Below are 23,931 nucleotides of genomic sequence, written 5' to 3' on the forward strand. Positions count from 1 at the left end.
GCTATTATTTTCTCCCATTCTGAAGGCTGTCTTTTCACCTTGCTAATAGTTTCCTTTGATGTGCAGAAGCTTTTAAGGTTAATTAGGTCCCATTTGTTTATTTTTGCTTTTATTTCCAATATTCTGGGAGGTGGATCATAGAGGATCCTGCTGTGATGTATGTCGGAGAGTGTTTTGCCTATGTTCTCCTCTAGGAGTTTTATAGTTTCTGGTCTTATGTTTAGATCTTTAGTCCATTTTGAGTTTATTTTTGTGTATGGTGTTAGAAAGTGGTCCAGTTTCATTCTTTTACAAGTGGTTGACCAGATTTCCCAGCACCACTTGTTAAAGAGATTGTCTTTAATCCATTGTATATTCTTGCCTCCTTTGTCGAAGATAAGGTGTCCATATGTGCGTGGATTTATCTCTGGGCTTTCTATTTTATTCCATTGATCAATATTTCTGTCTTTGTGCCAGTACCATACTGTCTTGATAACTGTGGCTTTGTAGTAGAGCCTGAAGTCAGGTAGGTTGATTCCTCCAGTTCCATTCTTCATATTTGCCATTTTATCTTTCTGTTCTTTATCTGAGATTCCGGTTCCCACTAACAGTTAATCAGCCATTAGCTTTTATTAGTGGAGCTAAAGTGATGACACTCAATATGAGCAGCATAAAACGTTGACCCACTTTCATCGGGTGAAAGGACAGAAATTATGGGACCAGCCAGACCCCCTGCTTTGTCTTCCTTGGCTGGTTACTTATTTTGTCTGTGAAGATGCTGGTGTTTTCTTGGCCTGCTCATGGAGGGCAGGTGGCTGTTTATCTCCTGAACGGGCCAGGCCTCAGCTCCTGGGCAGGTTTGTGGCATCTGTGATATCATCTTGCCACTTAGAAGCAGGGATATTCTGTGTGTCAGGAATGGGGGCGAGAAATGGGCATGGACAGGACGGGGGCAGTGAAAGGTGGGACATCGGCAAAAGGCGTTACTGACCCGACTGCAGAACCAGATCTTCCTGTGCTTTCCTTGCTCGCGGGCTTGTCTTCCTTCTGGAAGCCAAGAGCAGTACGTGGCTGGCATCCACATAACTAGATGATAAAGTTTGCTACAGTCCTTCATCCTTCTCAAACAGTGAGCCCAGAGGATGTTCCAACAGCACTGTTTTCAATTCCTCTTGGGTCCTTCAAATAGTTTCATTTCAAAGAAAAACAGTCCTACAGTTTCAACAAACTGGGAATCCGTCTCTAGAGGTCCAACTGTGCAGCCATGTAACTTCTGCTCTGAGACAGAATATGGTCCTTCCAATCCTGTTCTTCCTGCACTGAGGTCACAGATCTCTTGCCACTAAATAAACACACCGATGTCCTCACCAGAAGGACAATACTCTCCAGAGCATCCCCACTTCAAAGACGAATACCGTGTCTCTTCTGGAGATGGCAGCATGAAGATGTGTTGACATCTTTTGACATGCTCTTCTCTGCACACACCCAGCCCCAGGGCTTTTCTTAGTTTATGAAATGGACATACAAATTATTTGCATCAAAACAAAGTGTTCCCAAAGACAGCTTTGTCACTGGGTTCCTTTCTTAAAGCTGCCTTCTCCAGGAGTCCTGGATTCCTGCACAATTTCACAGGTCAATGCACTCTACTCTGGCCAGCTGTGGATTTGATGAGTGTGGATGTGCACAAATGCTTTGGTAGCATCACCACAATTGGATGAGAGACATCCAAATCTCCCCAAGTGCCCTTGTGCCCTTTTTGTGTGTGTGTGTGTGCACATGTGTGTGTGCATGTATGTGTGCAGTAGTATCACCACAATCAGCTGAGAGACATCCAAATCTCCCAGATGTCCTTGTGCCCTTCCCTTGTGTGTGTGTGTGTGTGTGTGTGTGTGCGCGCGCGCGCATGTGTGTGTGCATGTATGCGTGCAGTAGCATCATCACAATCAGCGGAGATGTCCAAATCTTCCCAAGTGCCCTTGTGCCCTTCTGTTGTGTGTGTGCATGTATGTGTGTGTGTGTGCATGTGTGCATGCCCATGCTAAGAGCACAGTGTGAGCTCTACCCTCCTAGCGACACCACACTACTATCATCAGGCACACTGCACTGCAGCTGTCTAGAACTCACCCATCCTTCATATCAAACCTTATTCCTGTTAAAGTTCCCCATTTCCCATTTTCTGGGCCCCTGCCACCATAATCATATCTCCATTTCTAAGAATCCGACTTTTCTAGATGCTCAGATATGTGGAATCACACATTTTTTGCTTCAGTGATGGCCTGCCTCACTTAACATAATGTCCTCTAGGTTTCTCCATGGTATTGAAAATGGCAGATTTCCCTTTTTAAAGACTGAATACTATTCTGACTCATTTCAAGATACTGGTCATGTCCACATCTGGGTCACCGTGAGCAGAGCTGCAATGGACATGAAAGTAAGATATCTCTTCCAGATCCTGATTTTATTTCTTTTGGGTAAATTTCCAGAAGCAGGATTACTAGCATACTAAATGATGAAAAATTGAAAGCTTTTCCTCTAATATCAGGAACAAGACAAGAATACCTACTGTCACCACTTCTACTAAACATAGTACTGGAAGTCCTAGCCCGGTAAACTGGGCAAGAAGAAGAATGAAAAGGAATCTAAATTAGAGAGGAAGAAGGGAAATGATATATATTAGCAGATGATAATGATATAATCCCATATTTATAAAACCTCAAACATGCCACAAAAATATTATTGGAGATAATAAATAAGTTAAGTTGTAGGATACAAAATCAACATACAAAAATCAGTTGTATTTCTGTAGACAAACACAGAACCAGCAGGAAAGGAAATTAAGAAAACAGTCCCATTTACTATAACATCAAAATAATAAAATATTCAGAAATAAACTTAACCAAGGTAGTGAAAGACTTGTACCCTGAAAGCAATAAAACACTGATGAAGGAAATCAAAAACAAATGGAAAGACATCCCGTGTTCATGGATTGAAAGATTTACCATTGTTAAAAACGTCCAAACACTAAACAATCTATACAGTCAATGCTATCTCCATTAAAGTATCAATTGCACAATCCTAAAATTCATGTGGAACCATAACAGACCCCAAAGAACCACATCAGTTTTGAGAAAAGTGAACAAAGCTGGAGGCATTAGATTTCCAGATTTCAAAATTTATCACAAACAGTAATTAAAGCAATATGGCATAAAGACAGATATACAGACCAACAAGACAGAACAGAGTCCACAAAAAGAAACCTCATGCATATACAGTCAACTAGTCTTTGACAAGGGCACTAAGAAAATACAATAGGTAAAGTACTGTCTGCAACAAATGATGATGGGAACACTAGAAACCCCCAAGAGCAAAGATGAATCTTTATTTACATCAAAACCACAGGTTACAGAAGTGAAAGCAAACAAGTGGGACTACATCAAACTAAGAAGCCTACGTACAGCAAAAGAAACCAGCAACAGAAGAGAAAACATAGCCTACGGGATGGGAGAAAATACGTATGAACCACGGATCTGAGGAAGGGTTAATTTCCAAAATTCTTGGAAAGAACACTCACGACTCAATAGTGAAAAAGAAACAACTGGTTAAAAACAGGCAAATGACTTGAACAGACATTTCTCCAAAGAAGACATACAAATGGCCAACAAGGATATGAAAAGGTGCTCAACATCACTTGTTAACAACAAATGAAAACTGAGATGTTACCTCACACGTTAGAATGGCCATTTAAAAAAAGCCCCAAACCAAGAAACAGCAAGTGTTGCTGAAGGTGTGGAGAAAAGAGAGCCCTGATACACTGTTGGTGGGAATGTGAAATGGAACAGCCACTATGAAAGACAATATGGAATTTCCTCAAAAAACGGAGCTGCTAAAATGTTGCTTGGTGTTTCAAGAAGAAGGTATGAGCTTTGAGAGATGGTTTGAGTCCTGGGAAAACTTTAGGTTCAGGTTAAGTCCTCTTTTTACCATATTCCGTATCATTTTAGGACCTGATTTTCCTTTCCTGAAAAACAGAGGTAAGAATGTCTACCTTGCTGAGTCACTGAGAGGATTCAGCGAGAAGGCATCTGTGAAATGCTCCATGCGGGAAGTGAGGATCAAACATCAGTCTTCCTTCTGTCTTACTTTTGAGAGTCACCAGTACAAACAACTCATGAGCCTGTGAGCCACATGGAAGGATGGCCAGCACGGTGAGCTAATCTGGGAACGGGTCAGGGGTGTCCCATGAAAATAACAGCGAGGAGCGTGTGGCAGTGGGTGGAGCAGAGAACTGAGGTCAGTGGAGAGGATGCGCCAAGGGGGGCATGTTAACCATGAGAAAAAGCAGTCCCAGCTCCTCTGATCGTCTCCACTCTCAGCCTCCTGACACCACTGGTCTCTTAACGGAGCAGTTCCTGCTCCTGTGCTGAACCAGTGTCGTCCACAGCTGCCAGCTGGAGACCTGCTTGCCTTCCTATCTGAATTCCGCCAAGCGGCTCATTGCTCAAACCACGTAAGGTGATAGTGTAGACTTTCTACAAATGGCTTCAATGAATTAATATCAGAAGACTGCTTTGACAAGTTGCAAAGTGTTCCTTGCCCAGGCTAAAGAAAGATACTGTTTTCACTTTGGTTGCTGAAAAAAATTCTAACTATGTCTCCTCTATGTTCTGCCAAACATGTCTTCATAAAATTAGAAAGAATCCATCTGTTTCCTTGCCATGGATACTAAACTTCAGGGTTATTAGCTCTTATTTGGACTTGAGTTCCAATAGGCAAATAGAAAGGTGTGTAAGATTTGTTAGCTGCTGGCTATGACATTGATGCGTCTGTTTGCTTTTTCTTTCTTTGCATTTTATTTTATCTTTTCCACACCATCTCTATTTTGGGCAGACTTTGATCTTTGGGAAGTGATATTATGTTTCATTAGATGGAATGGCTCTTCTACCTGGCTGGTGACATGGGCTCCCCAGGGAGGGAAAATTCTGAAAGTGTCTTCAAAGACAGGAAGAGAGACTGGGGCACATTCTAGGATGTGGCACGCTCTTTGTTGTTTTCTGTCCAAAGAGGTGTGATTGCACACCTCCCTCCGACAGGGGAGGGCTCGGGTGTGTACCTGCTCGTCTCCTTCCCTTTACCGCAAGCAGATGATTACCTTGGCAGCTCAGCTGTGTTATTGAGACATTTCAGCGTGAAATTTGTTTTTTTCTCACTGAACTTTAAGCAGAATTTCAAGTGCCAAGTCTCCGAAGCCGAGTGGGGCTATTAAGGGATAATTACTAATTATGCTAATTTGAGAAGTAGCTGCCTTCTCCTTCCCCGGTCATTCTGTGTGTGTGCCAACCTCCTGCGAGGCCTCCCCTCCCAGGTGTCTCCGGGAGGACAGTACGTCCTGGGCCTCCACACCCTGCTCTGGAGGTTTATCGTCCATCAGAAGGGGAAAGAAGATGGCAGGGGTTCTAGGGCAGCCCGTGTCCTCGTCATCTGTGATTTATGCTGGTTATTAATTTGTCCCGTGCCAACAATATTTATTGTCCTTTGTACTCAGGCCAGAAGCGTATACATTTAATTCCTAATACATCTGTATTTCTTCTCATCATCTTGGAACCTTCATAATAAGTTTTGAGCACCTGTGTCCACCACAGTGTTGGGAGGCACTGAATTAGGCACTGGGGGCCTCGTGGGTCTTGGATAATTATCACCCTTTCTCCTCAAAAGTTACTATTTAGAATAAATACAAATGATGAATGTGTGTTTGGTTTGACCACCTGGACACTGTGACTGGCCCCCAGAGGAGAGGCCGGGTCAATAAGAAGGGGATGATACTTGGAAAATGTCACCTTCAGTGGTGCAGAAGACTGTTCACCGCCTGACCTGCTCCAGCCCTGGGGAAGCGGGGAGACCTGCCTTGCCTGTGAACTTGGGGGTGATGAGGTCGTCTGCCTCACTGCTGGGCCCAGACCCGGGGAGGACCCGAGCCCACTGACTGCCTCCTGCTCTTCAGTCCCCGCCATCTATTCCGGTGGTCACACCCACTTCTCCCTCCAGCCTCATCTCTTCTGCACATTGAGGACGTCAAGACTTCAGCTTTGCTCCTGACACCGTTTCTCAACCTGTTCTGACCACATGGAGCAGGGTTCCCAACGTGCTCCCGAGATGCCCGGGATTGGGGGGGGCGGTGACAACTGCATCAGGGCCCGCTGTGCCCAGGTGTCCTGTGCACCGTCGGTCATGCTGGATATCAATCCCCTCAAACCTTAGGAGCCTCGAGCCCGCGGTCACCTGAGGCCTGGCTGGTCTGGGGCTCCCGGGGTCCTTGAAATAGGCCGTGGGCGTCTCAGCCCAGCCCTGGGCACCGCTCCGACACTGGCAGCTCCCGTCTTGCAGTTGCAGCTGCCTCTAACCACCCTGCCTCCTGTGATTCCTGTGGGAGAGGCGTTATCACTGTCAGTGTGACATGCTGGGCCGGACTGAGGTCCCACAGCAGGAAGGAGACACAGCCGGCTCCTGGAGATGCACCTGGGGAGGTGGAAGCACCTGTCTGCACAGGTTTGTGTGGCTCGGCTCTCGGATGAGGCAGTGCTGTCCCTGGGTGGACACATAGGGCGCGCTCCCACACTGAGCAGAGGAGAAAAGTGCCAATGAGAGGAAATCTGAAGATGTTTAGAGCTGGTTCACCATTTGCATCATCTGAAGTCACTTATCCTCTCGGTTAGTTGCTCCTGTCTTATACGACAGGTTCCAGTCATCAGGGGCTGTGACCGTTGTAACTACTTGGGCTCCTGAAATTGGGGAATGCAATCCCATCACCCTGAAGATAACTGAGAAAGTTCTTCCTTTGTGCTTTCTGCAGGTTTACATGCTCAGGGTCCATAGGAACCATGTGCGTCTCAGAGACCTTCTTTGGTGGCCCCCATTCATGTCAAATAAAGAAAGATGAAGACAGCCAAGCACCGAAGAACTGATGCCTTTGAACTGTGGTGTTGGAGAAGACTCTTGAGAGTCCCTTGGACTGCAAGATTAAACCAGTCAATCCTAAAGGAAATCAGTCCTGACTATTCATTAAAAGGACTGATGCTAAAGCTGAAACTCCAATAGTTTGGCCACCTGATGTGAAGAGCTGACTCATTTGAAACGACCCTGATCCTGGGAAAGATTGAAGGCGGGAGGAGAAGGGGATGACAGAGGATGAGATGGTTGGATGGCATCACTGACTCGATGGACATGAGTTTGAGTAAACTCCAGGAGTTGGTGATGGACAGGGAAGCCTGGCATGCTGCAGTCCATGGGACAGCAAGGAGTCGGACATGACTGAGTGACTGAACTGAACTGATTCATGTCAGACTGACCTTTAGCTCCCAGGAATCCCAACTGCCAAAGATTTCTGTTGCTCAAAACACACCTGTTAAAAAGTTTTAAAAATTCCAAATTACACATGCCTAAGATCCATTAAGAAATGCACAGAACAGCAGAGTTATCAGCAGTATTTAAAGTGCACGTTTCAAACTCATGCCCAGGTTCCTCTGCGGCGGAGGCCAGAGTGACAGTGACTGCTTTCTTACATGTACCTGACTCTGTGCACAGCTCCTGACACACAATAGGTGCTCAAAACCATGACTTTACGCAAAATGGCTGTTTCCCAAGCAGAAATAGAACCATTTGCCATCTTATAAAAATTAACATGTTTGGAAAGAATTCACACAGCTCTTAAACAAGCAAAGATTACATAAGTTTGATGGACTCTGTTACACACAAAGGTAAGAAATCTCCAGGTGTATTACATGATTCACTCCTTTCCTTCTGTCTTCTGGGCATGTTTGCATGAAGAAGCAGGCACGGAAAGCCCCGATGGAAGCAGGCTGTGTTCTCCCCGCTGCAGAGTCGGGGGCTGCGAAGGTTCCCTGTCACCCCTTCTGGAGGGACCTCACTCAGTCTTGCTGCTGCTGACGAAAACTGCCGTCGCTATGTGCACTGGGCAGAACGGTTTACCTGCTGACAGGCAGGCCCCTAGGTGTGACAGCACATTTCTCCATTTGTGCTTTTTTTTTTTTTCATTCATGTTTGTGTACAGTGTCAACCAGATGACGTCAGACTTTGACAGTGGCCTTTGGGGGAAAATGTGTAGCTGGAGGGAGGCAGGTGGGCTGGAGCACCTGGGAGGGGATGTACCTGGAGAGGTCACAGGTCACATGGTGGTGACAGAAGGTGAGTGGACACTGGCTGATGGTTTCACAGAAGTTATGAGTTGAACAGCACAGAGTCCCCGCGAGGCTTCCAGGGTCCTGACCAGCACTGTATCCAATAGGCCCACACTCAGGTGTACACAGACACCACCTAGGCACACCTGGGCACACCTGGACACACAAGTTCCCTCCTTAACAAACAGTTGCTGAGTGCTGGACAGCCACTGGAAGCACGTTTTGAGAGCAGCTAACACAGCAATACACTCTCTACCCACACACATATACACACACACACCCACAAACACATCCCCCACACACCATACACCACTCCCCACACACACACGGAGACACTGAGATTAGGACGGCTGCTACTGAAAGACAGCTGGCAGTTGGGAGACATTTTTGCAACTGGAGAATTTTACTCAGGGTAGCACACCAGCAGGGAAGTTCAGGGAGGCCGCGTAGACGGCCTGCCACGTGTAACCTGAGCCCAGGTGTGACCTCTGCGTCAGGCCTGCTCCGGGCTCAGGGGCCCCTCCGTCAAATGCAGGTTGTACTTTCATCCACCCTCAGCTCTTCCCTGACCCAGCCTGGGGTCTGGAGCCGCTGTCAGCTCCACAGGACAATCAGGGAGGGGTCTGAAGAGACCGGCTCAGGCCACTCTCTGCTCAAGGTCAGTGGCGTGAGGCAGCCTCCCATGCTCGCTGCTGAAGGTACGGGATCCAGGTCATTCTCCTGTCATACACATCAATACAATGTCACCAAGAACATTCACGTTTGTTCACAAAGGGATTTTACGAGTCCAGAAATCTACCTGTGTGTGTTTACGTGGAATGATTTTACGAGTAAGATGTTGAACAGACGGGAAGAGCAATCTCAGGCCATTTGTGCCCGTGGAGTTGCGTATATCCCCTTAATGCTAATGTCCTTTGTTACGTTGGGGAACAGGCTGTTTACTAACAAGGGTCTCCATCATTTAACTGCTTTGTTTCAAAGTTGACACTTCCAGAATCAGTTGTCATACACTGAGTTCAGATGTCCTGTTTGACTATTCTCTACCCAAATCTAATTTGTAAGCCACTTTTCATCCATTTACTCAGTGAATGTGAAACAGAACCTATATGTTTACTTGTGGCTTCAAGCTGATTTTGACTTGTACACCAGACAGACTCTGAGCTAGTTTAATCTAGGAAATTGGAACATTAAATATATTCTTTATGCATGGAAGTTTATGAAAAATATCCTGTACACAACACAGACACACACAAGGTAGGTCAGGATGCTCTCCTTTTAAATCCAGATGCACAAGAAGAGTATTTACGTATGAAGAGAAGGTTTAGAACATTCAGATTTAGTTCCTGGGTTTCACTGAGTGAAGGATAGGCTTCATTTTCACTGCAAAATATCGATTTGAATATGACTATATACTCTGTGCTCACTGGATATACCTTTTTGCCTGTGTTGTGTGTGCAGAGGTTGTGTACATACAGTTGTGTATATAGGAGTGTGTTTATGGATACTGTACACACAGAAGTTGTGTATGCAGGTGTGTACATAGGTATTGTGTAAGCAGGTGTTGTGTATATAGGTATTGTGCAGGCAGGGGTTGTGTATGTACAGCACTCAGGCTTTCTATTGCTGTATTTGATTTTTTAAAATAGAATTTAAAATTTCTTCACCTCTAATATTAATTAATTATAGTTGTTGAATTTTTTTACCTTGTGCAACAATTAATATTTACTTTGGAGTGAGTGTGTATTATTTAGGTATCTGAACAATGAAGATGTTGAATGTCTGAGTTGGTTGAATGATCTCTAAAGGTTTCTTCAACCATCCAATCAGATAATTGGAGGCTACTTAAGCAAAGGCTACTTAAGCACAGTTGTATATAAGCATGTGTATACATAAATACATGTGTTTACCTACATGCAAATACATCCCCACAAATACACATTCACAGTCACACACTCACACACATTATGATGTTATGAGCTGGCTTCATGCTCAGCACCTCTGCGAAAACCAGAAGCACAGAGTTCCCCCTCCCCCTGCCCCGAGACTTCCATCTTGCTCCATGTGGCAGCACTCACAGGCACTGGGGACGTTCTCCAGATGTTTGCTCAGGAATCCCCGGGAGACAATGAGCCCCTGTTTCCCAGGGATCTGCGTGTTTGCCTCCACAGGAGGGCGGTGGGTCCTCAGCAAGAGCACCTGGATGAATACCAACGGTTCTGGGTCCAGGTCTGGCTCCTCACTGTCCAGCTCTCGGAAGGAGATGCTTGCCTCGGGGTCCCCCTTCCCTCCTCCAGAAACAAAGAGGACCTTTACTTAACCTCTCAGGAAGGCAGGCAGAGGACTGATTCTGCGGAGAAAAAGCCTCCGTGGTCGGGCAGGGAGGAAGGGAACCCGCCTCAGAATATCGAAGTTCACACCACCTTTAGCTAGAAATGGGGGTCTTTGCCAGGTGGGAAAGAGGTTGAGTGAAATAAAATCCACATCGGTTACATCATCAGATCAGTTGGGAACACTCATGACAAAATAATTAAGAAAAAGTATTCCAGGCATTATCTCATCAAGCCTAAGGTCAGCTGGATTCGAGTACTTCTCATCCAATACAGACTTTATGGTTTATATACTAGAGGTATCACGGTGACAAAGATGTAACATGAATTTTCTGGCCCTTATTGAGGTGGAGAAGATGTTTCTTGGAAGAGGATGTTGATGAACCCACAGTGTGTTTAGGTTTGGGAAATGTCTCTAAAGGTAAACAGAACAGAACTTCTGTCTGTTTCTGGCAGAGCTGTGTCCCCACCACAGACACACACAGAGGGAGATCACATGGGACCCAGGGTGTGGCCTTGGGGGCGACCCTGCTGACATCTTGACTCCCATCTCCGGCTTCTAGGACAGAGAGAGAATAAATTTCCACTGTGGTGTTTGTTATACAGCCCTAGCCAACTAATATACTGTCTATCCAGATTTTTTTGTACAGTTAACTTAGTCTAATAAGTACCCAAAACCCTCTCTATTCTAAATTTTGTCCTAAAAGTTCATTTATAGGTCACCTAAATATGACAATGTTTTGCTAATCTCTGAGTGAATGTGTGTGTGTATATATATATATATGCACATATATATATGTGAAATATACACAAAATATATATATCTTACAATCTACAGTTCAAATATTGTTCCATTTTATAAGGAAATGGTGTAGCAGAGAGGAATTTCTGGAATCGAACAGTGTAGGTGCTCAATAAATATTAGTGACTAATTTTAGTTCTTATTGTCTAAGGGCCACATGGGCAGTGGGTTGAACGGCCTCAGCATGGCTGGTTTACATGTGGTGAACCAAGACAATCTTGTTGAAAACTGAATACCAGAGTCTCAACTAAATGAATCTTTCACGGTTTGCCCGCTCTTGTGTTTTGCTAACCTTTTGAGTGAGGCTGACATTCTGTAAAATAGACACATCCAACCTTATGAACATCTAGTTCTATACTTTCCCTGGGATGTGGGTAAACTCAACATCCCCCCACTCCCAGAACAGGGGGTCCAGTGGTGTCACATACGGGGTGTTGCACACCAAGTAACTATTTTATTATGAAGACTTACAAATGGGAGGTAGCATTCAATCCAGTATATGGTTTCAATTTTTAACAACGTGCATTTTTCATTGTCTTCCTGATGTTCAAGTTTGGAGACTTCCCTAAGCATCATTATAGACAAATACCAAGACCCACTGGAGCAGCCAGCATCACTGCAGCCACAAGAGCAGACCAGGCAAGTCGTGCTCTGAAGAGTTTTATCTCCCGGCGCTGCACCCTGGTCACCCACTTAATTCACGTGTGTGAGATGGAGACAAAGATGGATGGATGGATGGAGAGACAGATTGCTCCAAGGCCGTCTCAGGTAAGAGAGAAGAAAGACCAGGAAATGTGCCATCTACACAGATACGAGGGACGAGTCCAGTGATTTGTCTTTCCCACAGGGTGTCCTGAGTCCACAGCCCTGAGTGGACCCAGTGGTGGGATGGCCTCCCATGACCACTGGGATGAGCCCTGTGCCCTACTTTGTACCACCTCCAGGTGGAGAGATGCCAGCCATCCCGCAGGTGAGACGCATGCTTTACTCACGTGCTAGACTTCTGATCTGCATAGACGCATACAAGTTCTGCCCTCAGCCACGAGGACAGAGTGGACCTCTGGGCAACGAGAAGCAGGGTGGAAGCGGAGCGTGGGGCAGTGCTTGGGCCTGTCTTGGAGGAGGCGTTAGGGGCTGGCTGCAGTAGGAAGGACTCAGGGACAGATGTGCACTCCCGAGGCGGGTTGGTGGGGGACACCCCAGAGCCCAGGCTAAAGGCATAGGGTGGAGAGGCCAAGAACGCCTCAGGGTCAAGGGTGTGTGGGCAACAGTGTCGCTAAGATGCACCCTGGGCATTCTCTGGGTCCGAGGGTGGCTCCTCATCCCATCTACACAAACACTCTTGAGCATGCAGACCGGTGGGGAGGGGTGGGGATCTGGCTTGGCAAAGGGCAGCAGGGTGCTGCCTAGCTTCCTGAGGGAGTGGACCAGCTCTTTAGCATGGACAACACGGCCATGTTGAGATGTGCTTTCTGACTCAGAACATTTCCCAGAACTTCTGGACTGCTTAATCCCTGACGTTTAGTGCAGTGCAGACACAAAGACGTCCCATGAACGTCTGTTGAATGAGCACACTCAACATTCCACAGCAATGACTCGAAAATAAGTCAGCAGGTGCTCTTTATAAGTGAATTCAGCAACAACCATTGGTTGATGGTGTACAGTGAGAGAGCCTGTGTGCTAATTTCTGGGAACACACCGAGTGTACCTGGCTCCCATCCTCCAAGGACCATCTTTCACACAGACCAACACCCACCAATCAAACCTGCATACAATTAATGAAACAAGAAGGGGAGAAGCCATGTCCTTCCGGAGAGGTCATCACACCAGGTGACTTGTGAAATCACCAGTAACCCCTCACCCAGTTCCTCTTGTGGTTTGTAAACTGTAGCAGTCTCTGCACAGCTTACCATCTGCACCCAGTCTCCTTAGAAAAGCTTCCCTCTTACTATATTCTGATTATTGCTTTAAGCAACTTTATTTCAAAAATGAAATCAACGTTCTCAGTGGATTTTAACTGAGCAGCTAATATGTTTTGACATTGCAGAGGGGATAAAAATGCTCGACCTACAGAAGTTTGCATTTTAGTCATTTAATTTTTATATATGTAGTTTCACCTGAAATGATAAAAGAATTTCAATTTTGTAAAATATATGATAAAAGTGGGCATTGAAACTCCCATAGGACCTAAAACTGTGTTGGGTCACAGAGTCTGTTTTCATTTCCTATGATTGTCCATTTGTGTATCTGTTCCGCAAATTCAGTATAAACTCAGAGAAAAGGAGGACTCTGTCAACTTCTTTTCCCTTGTACCTTTGTAGTTCCAAGCCTTTGCCCAGCCCAGAGCAGGTGCCCAAGGCGACACAGCTGCAGGTGAATAAAGCTACTTGCACAGGTCGAAGCTAGCCCTTGTCTGAGTACACACGCCACGTCTAAGGCAAACTGCAAAGACAGCAGAGCTGGGTCTCGTATCCCACACTTTCAATCCAGAGCCCGCTCTGTTGTGGAAGATACAGAAAATAAAGTGCAGGAACGTGAGCTCTGACCAGAGCACAGGAAGAAAGAGACCTGGAAGTTACTCTCTGGTTTCTCCCTCCCTTCTCCTCCTGTCAACAGCCCCACAACCTCCATGGTTTCTGTTTCTCGTGTTTTATGACATAAGAGGATAGATTAATTTTTATTAGATGCAATAACGAAAAGATTTATTTTACTTCTTTATGAAATTTTAAAATAAAAAGATGTTTTCCTCAATGCTAAATATCATGATCATAAACCAAGTTTATTTTTTCACTTTCAAGGAGTTCATCCTCTCAAGACTTTTTTCTACACTTGATTTTTTAAATGTTCATCTAAAAATGAGTATGTTAGACTTCTGCTAGTCCAGACAGCTGATGGACAATCTTTTAATATTTCAATATTCCTTATTTCAATAAATATTTACATATATCTTAAATCTTGAATCTGTCATCTGTATATATTGTTTGCATATATTAGTAGCCTACGGAAAGTGCAATTTTTAATAACTTGAATTCTATTCATTATCTACATACAAAAGCCCCAAATAAATTTAACTCCCCTAAAAGGTGATAACAATGAAATATGAACTGCTCATTTTTTAGATCTAGAGTGAGTAACCTTCTTATCCTAACTGCTTAGGGAGAGAAGATCCCCCCAATTTCCACCAGCCCCGAGCAGATCCCTGTCTCCAGTTCTGGGAGGGGCTGGTGCGGGGACACGCGCGCTGCCCCCAGAGCCACCGTCAGGGGGACAGCATTTGTTCTGTTCAGTATCCTTCAAGGATACTTCATTCCCTGTCTGACTGTGTCAGAGCTTTTAAAAAGCTACTATTTATCCTCGGGATATATCAATGATTTCGATTTCAAATTCACTTCTTCCTCAGAAAGGAAATTAGCAGCACGGACTCATCTGAATTAAAAAAAAAAAATTCTCTTTTAACTGTATGTTTTGAATGAAAAAGTCACTTTCTGTTAGAATTCTGTTAGAATTCAGAAGGTCCTTTACAAAGTTTCATCCATGGTATGAATATTTAGAGTTGAAACACAAACAGAGCATCTTTACGTCTGTGGTTAAAGCGGGCCTTCCGTGTTTTTACTCAGCTAAGGGATAGGAGAAGGTATGATGCTTAATATTGTTTTGCGCAACACCCAGATTAAAACAAAAATCTTTTAAAGTTGTATACAACAGGCGGTACCCGAGCTTGTGCACCTTCCGTGGTCTGACGGGGACAGTGTTTCCTGTGAGGACACGGGCTCCGCAGCCGCCAGCCAAATGCAGAAGCAGCATCTGCTCTGGACAGGGACGAGCGGACACAGCCAGGCTTGCGGGGAGGAGGCCAGGGTCTGCTTTGCTGACGTGTCCGTCATGTTCATTATACTGGACTTTTCCAAGAGCAATTAAACTTTTAGGAAACATTGCATTAATTCTAAAGAGAGGCCATCTGTGTACTTCTGATGGACTTAGGCTGATAAAGTCATTTTTAAATCAATTATTGGTGTTCTAGGAGCGTGCTGTGAGCTACTTTATCACGATTCCCAAGTCCTGCTTCTGAGAAACGGAGCCGCCCCACTTTCTATTTGATTTTAACACAGAGAGGATTTGACTTGGGCTCCAGTTTCCAAGAACTGGGTCCCCTCTGTCCCGCTTTTGTGCCATATTTGAGAAATCACGTAAGACATCACACAGTGATGAGGCAGGTCTTCTATCAGCGGAAGGAAACAAGAATTAGAGATTGCATCTCAAATAAATGGAGCAGTAAAGATTAATTAAACCTGTGAAAGTCTGCAAAGCACATCCTGGCTGAGGCATTTAAAGGAACACTTTCTATTGTGTGCGACCCCCTGGAAGCCCTGAGCTAGCATTTGGGTGGCAGAGTCACGTCTGTAGAGCAGAGATTCCAGAAAGGAGGATTTGCTAATGCATTCTGAGCAATGTTCGCTGTGTTTATCATCCGAATGGTGACACTGCCTCAGAAAGAAGCCTCGACCTCTTTTGTGGGAGACCTCAGCGGGCACCTGTATAAAGTGCTTGGTGGAAGGGATGGAACCAGATTGTAGCTGAAGGGAGCAGGTCATCACAGTGGAGGGGCTAGCTGTCCTCGCCCACTTTCCGCCTACACCCCAGCTTTCCTCCTCAGTCAGGGGAGCTGTGGACGGCAGCGGGCGTGGACATGAGCTGGAACATCCCAGCCTGAGCCCCTCGCTGGGTCTCTTCAGGCTGGGGCTGTTCTGTCTGCCTCCTCTGCACCGAGGCAGCCCCATGGAGCCTCCTCCAGGCCCATAATTTTAAGTGAACTCAGCTTTAAAAAAAAGCTTTTAAAATTGCATCTCTTAGGGATTCAAAAAAAATGATCCTAAAATCCTAAAGTCACCTGAACGTTTGTAGGTCTCTTCCGTCTTTAATGCTACTCTTTATCATTATAAATGTCCCATTTATTGGACACTATTTCTTAATCAAGCATAAAATGCTTCTTTAGTATGAATATAAAATTTATATTCCACACTTGCTGTTTTTTGAGATTTAAATTTTTTTAACATTAACTTGATAATTTTCATAATTTAAACAAGATGATAGTGAACTTCTGTGTGTCTATTTTATGACACAAAAGGGACACTGACTAGCCACTTTCTTACCAGAAACCAGATACTGGTTGCAGTCATTTTCCATCCATGAAATAATAAAATGAATTATTTTCATACTTAAATTATTTCATACTTAATACCTGCAACTACAATAAAAGATGACTAAATATCCACAGTGTTTGGAGAGAACTTAGGCACTCAGATTAACTCTTTATTTTCAAATATTTATCACTTATTCTTCAGAAAAAAAAATCAGCTGTCTTTGCAAGCAGCCAAGTTTATTTTGGGGAAAATTACTGATAGCTTAAAAAGCAAACATTTCCACTTCTGGGTTGCTGTTTCTTGGATGGGATTCCTGGGAAAATGAATTCACTCACAAGTGTGTGGATGGACAAGAACGGCGCTCAGAGCCGCCTTTGCTGTGACTGTTGAAACAAGGTCAGGAAACCAGGCAACAGCCCCTGTCCCCTACTCCTTCTAAATAAAATAAACAAGAAAGTAAAATTTTAATCACCCAAGAGAGGTGTTTGGAACCGAGGTACAAACATAACGCAAGTATAAGAGGCTAGGTTTTAAATTTCTCAGCATGCCCTCCTCTTTCTGTTTCCTGATCCCACAGGCAGAGACCAAATTCACGAGTGGATCAAGAATTAAGCAAGATGTTTCCCGTCTTTTTGAAAGTAATGTTCTTTTATTTGACAGTGATATGTTCTTAAGGGAATTATAATGCATTATTAGCGAGGAATAAACAATTCTCTTTGCATAATCCTGTATGTCACAGCATGTATTTCTGCATTTCAGTGCAGGAGAACCATTTAACTGAACAGACAGGGGTTAATTTGGCTTCAGTGTTCACAGCGACTCGACAGCCTGAGTGGGTCTTGGCCGCGCTCAGGCAGCGTGTGGCTGTGTGGCTCTTCTTGTGATGTATACGCTCGGGGAAAGGCCAACATTCAGTAGTCTGAATATTTTGCGAAGGACCTTGTGCTTTCCATATTTCACGTGGGCACTCACCTTTCTTTCCTTTTTTTTTCCAGTTTAGAAATGGCTAAAATAAGTACCTTTAAAATCTCACCTATTATGTGAAAATTTATCCTTTTAGAAATCTTGTTCGCTAGTAATTAAGAGCTCCATTTACTGATGCAGCATTCAGAGATAATATTTTTAAATGATAAAGATCCGCGGTATTATTTTTGGTTTTAGGAGTTGTTCAAAACTATCCACAGTACAAAACCAATGACTTTCATTTTCTAGCATTTTAGAAAAAGAAGCAGGCAGACATAAAAAATGCTCAGGATTTTCAGCTGTCTTCACTGTATGTATACACACACATGTGTGCATGTGTATACATGCACACACACAACCACAGACATCTACGGTTTTTAAATTGAACACTGAATGCTTTCAGGGCAGAAGTTGTCTCTCCACGCCTCAAGAAAAGAAAGCTGCAGTTTCCTTATTCTGCATATCCTTACGTGATGCCCCTCTGGGGCAGCAGTTCTCCAACAACCCAATCACCACTGTTTAGCGATGGATACATGAGCCTCATATTTTTATTCTAAATTCAAGTTCACTCATCATATCTAATGCCCTTGAAGCAATCTCAAATTACTGCTATTACACGGGTCACTAGAAACCAGACGTACTAATACAAATTTTAAAAAGAGAAAGGAAGAAAAAGCCCTTACACAATTAGAGGGCGAACAGTTCCGTCAGTTTAATTTCATCACTAAATCCAGCCCTTGATCCAGAGCTGTGGGCCAGCGAGGCTAGTGCGTGCAGGGATGCTTGGCTGCGACGCAGGAGGCAGGCAGTCCCACCAGGTAGGATGAGCCCACCGGCCTCTGCCACCTTCATCTGTGGCCCATGTTTCTATTTCATCAGCTTTTCATGGAATGCCATTTCACAACAAGCCTGCATCTCCACCCATATGCTCTCCTTATCCTGCTCCTTTGGCCAACTTTCTCCCGCATTTCCCCAAGTTCATGACTGGCTGCTCCTGCCTCCTCCTGATTCATCAGCTTACTTACTTCTGCAGAGCTACCCCTCAATTTTCTAGAACTCTGGGTAAGGGATTTCCTTGGAATAATACGTGAAATTCAAGCATTAACTTAGCTTGCTGTCAAATGCCTCAGAAAAGACAGGTGGTGTGTTGATGCCGCGTTCAGCTGGATCTACTTACCAAGGATTGTTTCTACAGCATTTCAAATAGTTCTCCAAAGTTCCCCCTCTCTGTGTTAGTGACTGATGCACTTCACTTAAAACCCTGTCTTCCTATTTACCTCCTGGAACCAACTGAATTTGTATTGGTTCTCAATCCATTTCCTAATATATTTGTATTAAAGAGCAATCTTTTTTTTTTTTTAATTTCCAGAGACTTCAATTGTTTTATACACTGTATGTATTCATGGGTAAAATGTTAAAAATATTTTACTTACAAAATGCATTTCATGACAATACACAGTTTCTTTTTGGGAAATTACTCTCACCAAAGAAAGCTCACCAAGAGATCAAAAGAGAATACATATACTATTTTAATAATTAAAAATACACCTATGCAGTTCCTCAGGCATATTTCCCTGGAGGTGTCCATGGTTCAGGGAGCTGATACATGTAAGCGACTTATTTTATCTGACTTATGCTATCTGTTCTGATGGTGCTGCCTTTTGTGCTTCCTGCTTGAGCTGATACTAATTTAAGAAACCTTCCACCTTTGCCTTTACTACTCAGGGTTAAAATATGCACCTTTTACAACCTTTTACAATATCCACACCTTCAGTTCTTTTGTAACATGTGCAGGCATGACTTTAAGACCAGCATGAACAGGCTGCGTGCAGACCTGCACACAGTCTCACTCGGGACTGGAAGGCCCAGCACGGCCTCCAGGATTCTCCACGAGGAACTGGCTAAGAGGGTGCTCCATGTGGGAGGCAAAAGGCAAGTCTCCTAAACTACACGTGCGGTCAGGATTTCCGGGAAGTCTCTGCACGAGACAAAAGCAGAAGCTGATGGGGCTCACATGTGACAGGGGAAGGATCCGTCCTTAACCACAGTGTGGGTGTACATGTTACCGAGCAGATGACCGTCCTGAACCACAGTGTGCAAGTGAGATGGTAACACTGTCCTTCGCTCAGCTTTTCAAAAAACTGCCTTTCTTTTTTGCATAAAAAGTCAAAATTTGACATTTATTGTTTGTACAGAAAATGTAAAAGATCCATAAACAATTTATAAGATAAAGTCCCAACTAAAAAATAACACAGAGAGAAAAATGCAAAAAGGGATGGCACTGGGTCCTAATGAAATAACAGGAGGATTGGGGGTGGGGAGGCTTGCTTAGTGTCTTTTTAAAAGTTTACCTGAGAGACAAATGCAGGTCATGCCTAGTTAATACCTGAAGTCATATTTTGAGACTAAGTTTTTTTTTTTTTTTACTTTTAATGATACAGACTGCTTTCTGTGTGGTATCATGACTAAAAAATATCTCCTACAGGAAAAAAAATTTCATTTCCAAGGCTCTGAATCCTATGTAATAATAAATGGGAGTATTGTGTCAATTCCACACTTATACTATAGCTACAGAGCTTTTATTTCAGATCCTATAGATTATTCTGACAATGAAAAGCATAAGGGGGGTTCAGGATGGGGAACACGTGTACACCCGTGGCAGATTCATGCTGATGTATGGCAAAACCAACACAATATTGTAAAGTAATTAGCCTCCAATTAAAATAAATAAATTTAAATAAAAAAAAAAGAATAAAGGGCAATTTAACAGTCAAAAAAAAAAAAAAAAAAAGAAAGAAAGAAATCTCAGGAAAGCCACGTTTAGAGAATTTGTATAGAAGCCAGTAGCATTTTGGTTAGCAGCTCTGGGAAACTAAAAGTTATGATGCAAACAAAATAATTCTTGTTTGTGAGAATAGGTGGAAATATGCTTATCACTGGCAAAAAATGTACATTTACTTTAATTTATTCATTTACACAGAAAAAGAACTCTTTCTGTGTACTCATAATCACTGGCTTTACTTAGTATTCTATAGAGCCTTATCAAAATTCCTTAACAGCCACCCATACACACATGGGCTTTAAATTGTGACAGATACAGAGTTTTATTATTAGATAAGCTTAAAAGTTGAGGCTATTCTATTCTATTTCTGCTGTTAAAACTCATGAATATTAGAACATAATTTAAATTCACCACTGTCCTGATAGAAGAGGGGAAAAAAGCATCTGTAATAATTAGGAATTATATACAGACTCATCTATTCCCAGGAAAATGCAAATAAAGAGCTCTGTAATTGTTGTTTTCTTTTCATTGACCACACACACCTATGCTGCTAACTTTTCCCTAAGAAGTGAACACTTAGAGGTTTGATTTGACTCATCCACCATGATAAGCTATTGGCAGATGACATAAGAAACTTCGCCCCACAGATAAATTTGCAAGTAACCAGAATTAGTACACACATTCTGAATACCTTTTCCTACTTCATTTTTGGCTATAAAAATTAAGAGACTTGGTATATTCAAAATAAAGCATATAAATATTTCACGTAAAATTTTATTTTGAATTGTCATAGTTTATAGCCAATGAAGTCCTCCTTCAGATTTCTTGCTTTCCTTTCTGAAAATGAATCCCTTCTAAGCTAACATGACTGCCTTTAAATTAAAGGTACAAAAAATGAATTTGGAGAAATACATGAGTGTTCATCAGCTTCTATTTTCTTTCTATAGGTTTTGCTTTGTTGTAAAATATTGTTTGATACTTTTCCATTTTAATATTTAAATATACTAAATAAAAATACTGGAACACATGAACACTTGAAGCGTAAAAGGCAATGTTTCTTTTTCATTACTTTTAAAATTTATACTCATTAAATTCTGTGATTTTTTTTTTCAATATCATTGTCACTTTCTGTTAGCATTATTTTTGGAAGACATTGACCAGATCTGTTTCGGAGTAAAATTTTCAGGGAACAAAGTGAGTAGCCAGCATTCTTTGCAGCAGCTCAAGAGTTAAGCCAGAATTACAGAATCACCCCCCACACCAAGGCTCTGAAGCCCTCCTAGAAGCTGTCACCTAGCTCCCTGCCACCCTGACATGTAATCATAATGAATGGCTGTATGTCTTGGCATTTATTCCTTCAAACCTTCTGGTTAATTTCTACTACAGGAAGAAGTCGGGAAGGGCTCAGGACCGTTTGGAAGTAGTTAGGAGGAGATGGAGCAGAAACTTATCTTAGGCCTCGGCAAGGATGAAGATTCTTGGGGAAGGAGGTACATGTTCAACCACAACTAACTCCGCATCTTCCAGCAGAGAAACCGGGAAACCTGACACACGATGCTTGTGTCTTTCCCCCTGTTCTTTAGGGCTCTTTGGTCACTTAAAAAACCCCAACACATTTCAAATAATAACTGAACTTTCTCCTGCAGGCTCATGATAAGGGGCGGCTGACATAAGTTACTCTCTGGGCAAGAGGCGGCCGCACCGAGGGGGCTCCGGCCACCCTCCAGGGACAGACACCGGCGGGACGGCGCCCAGGGCCGTCCTCCTGGTGGAGCAGCGGGCGGCTGCGCCCTGCCCCCGAGGGGACCCTGGGCTGCCCACCTGACGACTAACTTCGGGGGCTCGTTTGTCTCCCAGAACCTGGGGAGCCAGGCTCAAACCTGACACCAGACACTTCCTCTCCCCTCCTGGTTCGCAGCTTTCCTCATCTCTAACGAGCTGCGATGCTTGTTTCTCTTTTCATGCATTAATTTCTGCTTTTTTCCCCCGGACGAACCCCGTTCTCGCTGCAGGTCCCCGTGTTTACAAAACAGCCGACACCGCTCGGAATAGAAACTGTCACCCAGCGTGGGGAGGCGGTTGCCAGGGTTTTGCCCACTCCCGCCTCCAAGACAATTGGGATGGAGAAGCTGGCGCGAGGTCCGTTCCTCGTTCTTAGGGGCGCTTAGGGCTTAGGGGAGCGTTTCCTTGGGCACCGGCGTCTGTGCGCGACGGTCAGCAGCCGTGCCGGAGGCCGCGGAGGGCACCGCGTTCCGAGGGAGCCCCCGCTTGGTTGGCCACCCCCTCGGGCTTGCGGAAGCCTGGGCGTTCACGGAGGCACCTGAACTCTGGAGCGGGGCGCTCGGCGGGCCCCGGCCACGTCGCCCCAGCATCCCGAGGGAGGCCGCTAGAAGCGGGCAGGGCGCGCAGAAGCGACGCGCGTCGCAGGGAGTGCGCGAGAGGCGGCGCGGAAGCCGGTCCTTACCTTTCCGCTTGGCGCGCCTCCTCCTCCTCCGCTTGGACTTGCATTTGAGTTGACCGCTCAGCCCTCCGGACGCTCTGCTGGTCCCCAGGACCGATGCCATGGCAGCGGCCGGCGAGTGGACCCGGGCGGGAGTTCTCTCCAACACTCTCAGCTTTCCGGCTCCGGCCGCGGCCGCCGGGGACGCTCCTGCGGATCGGGGCCGGCTCACTTTTCGGGGCTGCGCTCTCGCACTCCTGGCGTCTCCTTTGGAGGCTGTCACCGTCTCCTTTGGCGGCTCCCTGTCACCTGCGTCCAGGCGGGCAGAGCCGGCGGTCTGAGCCCGCACCAAGCGCACAGGCCGGGACCGCGGAGCGCCCGCCGCCCCAGCCGCCCCGAATCTGGGCTCCGCGCGCAGGCTCTACTTTGGCACCTCTGCTAGTTGTTGGGCACCAGCCACTTTGAAGCCGATCACGCAGGGAGCCTGTCTATTTGCTGCTGCGAAGTCTAATTAGATCCAATCACGGCCGTCCGCCGGCTCTGACATCAGCGCTGCCAGCCCGTGCGCTCCTGTCAGCAAACTCAGCTCCGGTTTGGACGGCGGAGCTGCCCGGGGCGCTGGAAAGGGAAGGGGCCAGCCTGGGAGGGAGGGGGCGCGGGCCGAGCCGGCCTCCCTGCGAGAAGCCCGAGGGGGCAGCGGACTGAGGAGTCAGCCCAGCCCTGCTCCCGCCCGGCCGCACGGACAGGGCACTCGGCTCCCGCGCTCTCAGGCGCAGGGACCCCGCCTCTCACCAGTTTCTAACTAGTTAATCCATCGCACACCCGGGTGTCAAGGGGGAAATCTCTCTCTAAGAAATACCGAGCCCTCGCTTCCTCGGCCAGGGGCTAAGATTTGCAGTTCCCCGGGAGACAGCCTCTTAGGGGGATTCATTTTTCAGAACCCTCATGTTTGTTTGGTTTTCTCCTTCACATCCCTTGGCTGTTCCGTCTGCAAGGAAGAAATGCTGCATAAAGACGCGGGGGTTTGGTCGGAGCCTGATTTTTAAGGCAGGGATGTCAGTAGGTTGCTCTATTTAGGGAACAATGAAATGAAAGGCAGAGAGGGCTTTTATCTGATAGTTTTATCACCGAATGTAACATTCGGATGAAAGAAAGTAATATTCACCAGGAGGAAGATTGCAAATTGAACCAGGTTTGAACAATTTTTCTCAGGGTTATCTTGTTTTTTTTTTTTTTTTTCAAGACCATACTTATGGAACGTTAAAAATCTAACATAAGATTTAAGAAGGAAAATAATCCAGTCAT

The 23,931-nt window shown here is 45.0% G+C and overlaps 1 protein-coding gene across 1 annotated transcript in view; it reads right to left on the reverse strand.

The window, feature by feature from the left end:
- The window catches only part of ADARB2 (adenosine deaminase, RNA specific B2 (inactive)), a 240,215-nt gene extending 216,678 nt beyond the window's left edge, over window positions 1-23,537 (reverse strand). The window contains 1 exon segment of the mRNA XM_027559470.1: window positions 22,651-23,537. Within this exon segment, the coding sequence (XP_027415271.1) occupies window positions 22,651-22,750 (100 nt within the window). The 5' untranslated portion in view covers window positions 22,751-23,537.
- Between the last annotated feature and the right edge of the window lie 394 nt (window positions 23,538-23,931).

This window comes from Bos indicus x Bos taurus, chromosome 13 (assembly GCF_003369695.1).
Source record: "Bos indicus x Bos taurus breed Angus x Brahman F1 hybrid chromosome 13, Bos_hybrid_MaternalHap_v2.0, whole genome shotgun sequence".
In the NCBI taxonomy this organism is placed as follows: Eukaryota; Metazoa; Chordata; class Mammalia; order Artiodactyla; family Bovidae; genus Bos; species Bos indicus x Bos taurus.